General features: G+C 36.3%; 1 protein-coding gene across 1 annotated transcript in view; it reads right to left on the bottom strand.

The window, feature by feature from the left end:
- The window catches only part of LOC107694745 (TBC1 domain family member 20-like), a gene marked incomplete at its 5' end in the record, with an annotated part of 38,270 nt that overhangs the window by 32,050 nt on the left and 254 nt on the right, over positions 1 to 5,966 (bottom strand). Inside the window, 3 exons of the mRNA XM_016494424.1 lie at positions 2,961 to 3,062; positions 3,418 to 3,604; positions 5,616 to 5,696. Of these exons, the coding sequence (XP_016349910.1) occupies positions 2,961 to 3,062; positions 3,418 to 3,604; positions 5,616 to 5,696 (370 nt within the window). The remainder of the gene's footprint in view (positions 1 to 2,960; positions 3,063 to 3,417; positions 3,605 to 5,615; positions 5,697 to 5,966) is intronic.

Here is a 5,966-nt window from a genome sequence, read left to right as displayed (position 1 = left end):
AGGCATTTTTTGCATCCAGTGGGGACATAATTACTGATTATAATGACTTGTACTGTCTTTTTACGCGTTGCGTTGCGTTCCGCTCCGCGTAAACATAAAGCCATGTCTGCATTTGTGATCGGAGGAACAACAAACAACAAGCGCTACTCTACACTGCTTAATACTCGCATTTGAATCATCAGTGGCAAATTTTTTTAAATATAAAAAACGTACTTAAATGCGCTGCACAAATCTGAATATTTGGGTTGAACTGTTCTGGAACAGTGTTGTAAATACAACTTAACCACTGATTTCTTCCAAACGAAGTAGGTTCGCTTTCACAATGAAACACACAGCGGGCTAGAGTGAGCGGAGGTCGGCAGGCTGGAGAACGGCGCGGCCGGCGGATTCGACGAAGGAGCGTCCGGTGGGCTTGCGGCAACCACATGTGACGACCCCGGGCTGGACTCCGCTTCGATCACGGTGAAAGCCGATCCGGCGATCCACAGCGCGAAGTTGATGTATTTCCTCAGCAACCAGCACGGATCAGCTCTAGGCATGACGAAGCGGATATCGTCCTCTTTTGGAAGGCCAAACAAAGTAGTTTCACTTTCACAACGAAACACACAGCGTCTCCACAACATGGCGGCGGCAACAACAATACTACAGCGAGAATAAAAGTTACGCCTTCTTTCTTTGCGTGAACATTTGGGCGGCGTTATGCAAATCTTCCCACACAGTGACGTAGACATGTGGGGCATGTTTAAACGAGGCGTTTTAGGAGGGCGTGGACCAGTCTTAACTTTTATAAAGAATATCTCTTTGGGTTTGAGACTTTAGTCTTTGCAACTTCAGGGATCTTATCTATGCACGAACAGCTTGTAACACTCCAAAGAGAAAGGAAAACTTGAAATTGCATCATATGACCCCTTTAACCTCAGCTGGTAGAGATGCATTTAAATCAATGATCTGGGATCAAAACAAGCTGATCACCACGGAAAAATAATTTTGACTCATCGCTCATTTTGTAACAACAAACATATTTCAGTAATGCACTTGGAGCGGAATCACATCGTTCAAGTGCTTACATCAATTCTTGCATAAAAATGTGTGTTGTAAAGTTTTGTAAATCACCCTTTTAGAAGTAGGACTACTACAGTAATGGCTGATCTTATGGTTATGTGTTATCAATGTCATTTCATAAAGGATAAGTCATAAGGCGGTCATAACTGACAGCATGTCACAGATCCTGCAGAGAGAGCTTTACTTGTATTTAACAGTACATTTCTTTAAGTAAACTTAGGGGTTGCTTAAGCTTAATAAGTTATATAGCTTAGCTTTCCACCGTAACTACTTCAAACCTACCAATTGATCAGTTCATCTGCATAATGTTGGTGGCAATTATGAAGGCCCATTCCCACCACAGTTAAATAAATAATAATTGTGACTTTTTATCTCACAATTCGGACTTTGTTTCTCCCATTATGTGTTTATATATTTGTATTGGGGGGGGGTTCAGGAGGATATTCATTTTTTGCAATGCATTCAATATTTAATGCTACACTCTAAAAAAATCCTGGGTTATTTTTTAACCCAAATGCTGGGTTGAGCCTTTTGGGTCATTTTTTGGGGGATATTTTTTCAGTGTTTGGGAAGTTTTTGTGTTACCCAGCTCCTGGGTCAAATGTAACAACCCAGTGTTTGGGTTGTTTTGCAGCTCCTGGGTCAACAATAACAACCCAATGTTTGGGTAGTTTTTGTGTTACTCAGATCCTGAGTCAGATGTAACCCAGCGGTTGAGTTATTTATCGCGGGGATTTTGCATCTTCTCTTCACGAGAGAGCAGTTCTAAACGCAATCGAATTGAAGCATTCTTCGGTAAAATACAGGTTTGTGTACATTTTATTTTATCTATAAAATCGTTACTGTGCTGTATATCGTTCAATTTTATGCAGAGCAACATACAGGCGCGCGGTGTGAATCACCTTTAACGAGTGTCGCGGTCTTTTTGCGTGATGGAAAAGCCTGATGCTTTGCATAAAATAAACTATTTTATTCATAAAGATACATAATATAATACTTTGGATGTTAAATAATGTCCTCAGAGCTGTTTATTGTTTGTTTGTTTATTGGCAGGTTATGGAGTCACAGCATGTTTCGGAAACAGAATAACAGAGACTGGTCGATTACACGTGAATTACTTCTGTTTAATGTTGAATTTTTGTTCTAATGTTTGTTAAACGAGTTTAAATATAGGCAATATGTATAGCCTATTAAAAACTATGTAAACAAATCTGTAAATGATAAATTAAGGAAAATAAAGGAAGTTAAAGGAGTATTTTAGCAACGTTTAGAGGATTTAAGTTAATCTGTAAACATTATTTAATGTATGAAGTAAAAAATAAGCTAGTAATATAGTAAAAACGAATAAACCCATTAGCTGGGTTAAATAAACAACCCAATTTGCTGGGTAAATTGAACCCAAGATGGGTTCTGTCCTATATTTACCCAGCCCTTGGGTTAATAACAACCCAAATTGGGTTGTTTTTAACCCAGTGTTTTTTTTTAGAGTGTATGACTTTGTGAATTTAAGACTTTCTATTCTGATTTAAGGTCTTCATTTGTGGAAGGGTGAATTAAGACCTTTTTAAGACAAGCAGAAACCCTGTTTTTATTCTGTTGTGGAAACGGGCTTCCATTTGGAACAGCAATTTAATAAAAGACAAAACCGACAACAAAAATATTCTGCCAAGATATATAGTTCATTAGTTTAATTGGAGGCTGTTTATGGCTGATGGATTAAAATATATAATTGATGTGCAGTCACAGCTGGTTATTTACAACAGCTTCAAACATGCCTGAACCAATCAATTTAGAGCCAGAACTACCTTAGTGTTTAATGTCTGGAAAAACTGTAGTAGTCTAGAATATGCACCTAATAATGTTGATCAATCATAGATAATCACTAGTCAGCAGTCTACCTTATCATAAAGTCATGTAACTCTCGGTCCACTTGCTCCAGAATGGGCATCAGGTAGTTCAGGATGTGCTTTGTGCTGTCCATGGTGGGGTCCATGAAATCCCTGCAGTTCCCAGCAGAATAAAACAGATAAGAATACTTGCCAACATCAGAGTAAAACAAAAAGAAGCAATTTTTGTAGCTCAGCAACTACAAGGTCATGGATTCAATTCCCAGGGAATGCAACTGATAAAAATGTCACTGTAATGTGAGTCACTGCGCTTGCCAAATGCAGAAATGTTAAAGTTGATGGTCATACACTATCAGTTTTTGATTTATAATCTTAGTTTTTGATTTATAATCTTAAAATATTCATTTGGGGGAAACGGTCATATGAAACTAAACTCTCTTTTGGTGCAAGAAGCAACGCATAACACTCAGAATTAGGTGGGGAAGAACATAAGGTCAGGTTAATTCACCTGAGATGATGATTGGACAGCTTCTCCATGATTGCGATGGTCATCCTCTCTCCCACTACCAGCAGGAAGGTCACCACGATGTCATGATAACCCTGGTAATAGTGCAGCTGAGGATTTCTCCTCAAAACATCCAGAATGATGTCGATCAGCTGCTCCTGGAGAACCTCTCGCTCGTCCACACACATGCCTGAGAACAATTACATCACCATAAAAACAAACATATTACTTTAAAAAAAGCATGGCAGATGAAAATGAATTATTCCATTATAGTAGGACCAAACACATCCAGTAGACATTATGTGTAAAAATCGCCCTGATTATTGCAGCTTCAAACCTCAACGGTCCAAATATCACATGGGAAGCTCAAGGTATTTGTGTTGGGATAGATGACACACAATCAATGCATTGTTCTGAATTCACAGTGAGGGAATGTCCCCGAAGGACACTGGAAAGAGTGGTGATTATACAAGCAAACATTTCTATCAAGAAGAACACTGAGATATTCTCAGTGAGGTCCAAAAATCTGAGACCACAGTGAAAATATGGGATTAATAAAAATAAATCAAATTTAAACCTTGAAATATAGAACATTTTAGGATTTAAAGCAAAAAATTAAAAATAAATAAATAAAAATCTTAAGCATATTATATCTCTAAAATTTACATTTACATTTACATTTACATTTAGTCATTTAGTTCCTCAGTGAGGAGACAGAAGGAGAAGATGGGAGTTTTTGCAGTGGGTGTGGTTGGTTTGAAGTCCTGTGTGTGTTGGTTTGAAGTCCTGTGTATATAAAATCTTATATAACTGGTGGTTATATAAGCAAATATTTATATATCAATAGGAATATCTGGATATTCGAAGGTCAAAAGGTCACAAGTCTACATTGAAAATCTGGAATTAAAAGTCTAATTTAACTCTGGAAATACAGAACATTTAAGGATTAAAAAACAATCCGAAAAAGAAATACAACAAAATTAATTTAAAAGAAGATACTTTAATATCTTATTTCCCTCCCTGTTCTAGACAACGTTCGAAACTTTGTATTTTAGTACATCTTGTGTTGCTGCCTCCTTAAGATGAATTGATTTGTTGCATTACTCATTTTTAAGTTGGTTTGGATAAAAGCGCCTGCTAAATTAATAAATGTAAATGTATGCTGTAAATATTTCACTAACTCACTAATCAATAAATTAATTAAAAATGCATACTGATAATACAATCTGCCAAGGAAATTGGTTGACTTTTTTTTTTGTTTATTTATTTTAAAATTAATGTAATTTACAATGAAAAACATAATTCTTTGTGAAATCCAATTTTTCATATTTTAGATGTCAACTTCTACAGTATACTGTACATCAAGATTTACACAAAATTTATTAGAAATATTAATCACTAACTTGCACTCAAATTGTTATGTTCTACTGATAATATAATCTCCAGTTAAAATATTAGTGTTATCCAGGTTATTAAAATTAGAGCCCAGGCGATATATCGTTTATTTGGTGGAGATCCGCCGGCATGTTCGCGAGATAGTGACACCAGCAAACACTTTCACTTCAGTAAGGAGGTCTCTTGTTCATAATAAAGTCTATTGTTAAATTGTTAAATGCCCTGCCTCCATTACGTATCTCTGTCACGTCATTATAAGTGTTTGATCACCACATTTGAGTGATCATTGCAAAAAATGTGTTTATGTATATATATTCTGTTTATGTATATACTGTATTCTATATAGGCCTATAGTACCAGTCAAATGTTTGGACACACGAATGGGAAAGAGTCCAAACTTTTGACTGGTACTGTACTATAATATACACAAAGAATATTGGCCGATATATCGATATCAGCCTTTTTTTACTCCCTAATATCGGTATCGGCCCCAAAAAACCCATATCGGTCGGGCTCTAATTAAAATGTTATTGAAAAACAACATGGAAGAAGCTATTGACTTATTTTAAACTTATTTTATTTATTTACTTTTAAAAATGTCATGCAATTTACGACGACATTTTTTTTTTTTTTTATCAAATCAAATTTTTCACATTTTGGATGTCAAATTTTATGGCATACTGGACATTAACATTTATAGAGGCTGACAGTCCTGATTGGAAGTATGTCTCAAAACAGTCCAGAGTGACTGGATCAAATCATGTGATGGTCTGTCATGTTCTTTGACTCATTTATCAGATACTGACCTTTCGGGAAACGCCGCATTGATCTCCTGACATCAAGCACCACCTGTCTGTAGTCTTTGTGGTCTTCTCGGACATCTTTGGATTTAAATGAGGGAAATAAGAAAAACGTTTTTTTTTTAAACACTGACGTTATTGTGGTACGTTCCACACGAACCCAAACACATACTTACAGGCAGGCATGTGCACAGGTAGAGCTCAACCTGTGCAGAGCACATGCACTTTTTGTCCTTACACTCCGGTGTCCTTTTTTTTTTTCTTCTTCTTCAATAAATCAATGCTATTGGTCACCCTTTACGTCTGTCTGTCTGTTTTACAAATATATTTAGCGAATGAAAGGTATTAAAAAGAGTT

The sequence above is a fragment of the Sinocyclocheilus anshuiensis genome, unplaced genomic scaffold (genome assembly GCF_001515605.1).
Source record: "Sinocyclocheilus anshuiensis isolate Anshui unplaced genomic scaffold, SAMN03320099.WGS_v1.1 scaffold1497, whole genome shotgun sequence".
NCBI classification, from domain to species: domain Eukaryota; kingdom Metazoa; phylum Chordata; class Actinopteri; order Cypriniformes; family Cyprinidae; genus Sinocyclocheilus; species Sinocyclocheilus anshuiensis.
The sequence above is the reverse complement of the archived record's forward strand: the minus strand, read 5'-3'. Positions and strand labels throughout refer to the sequence as shown.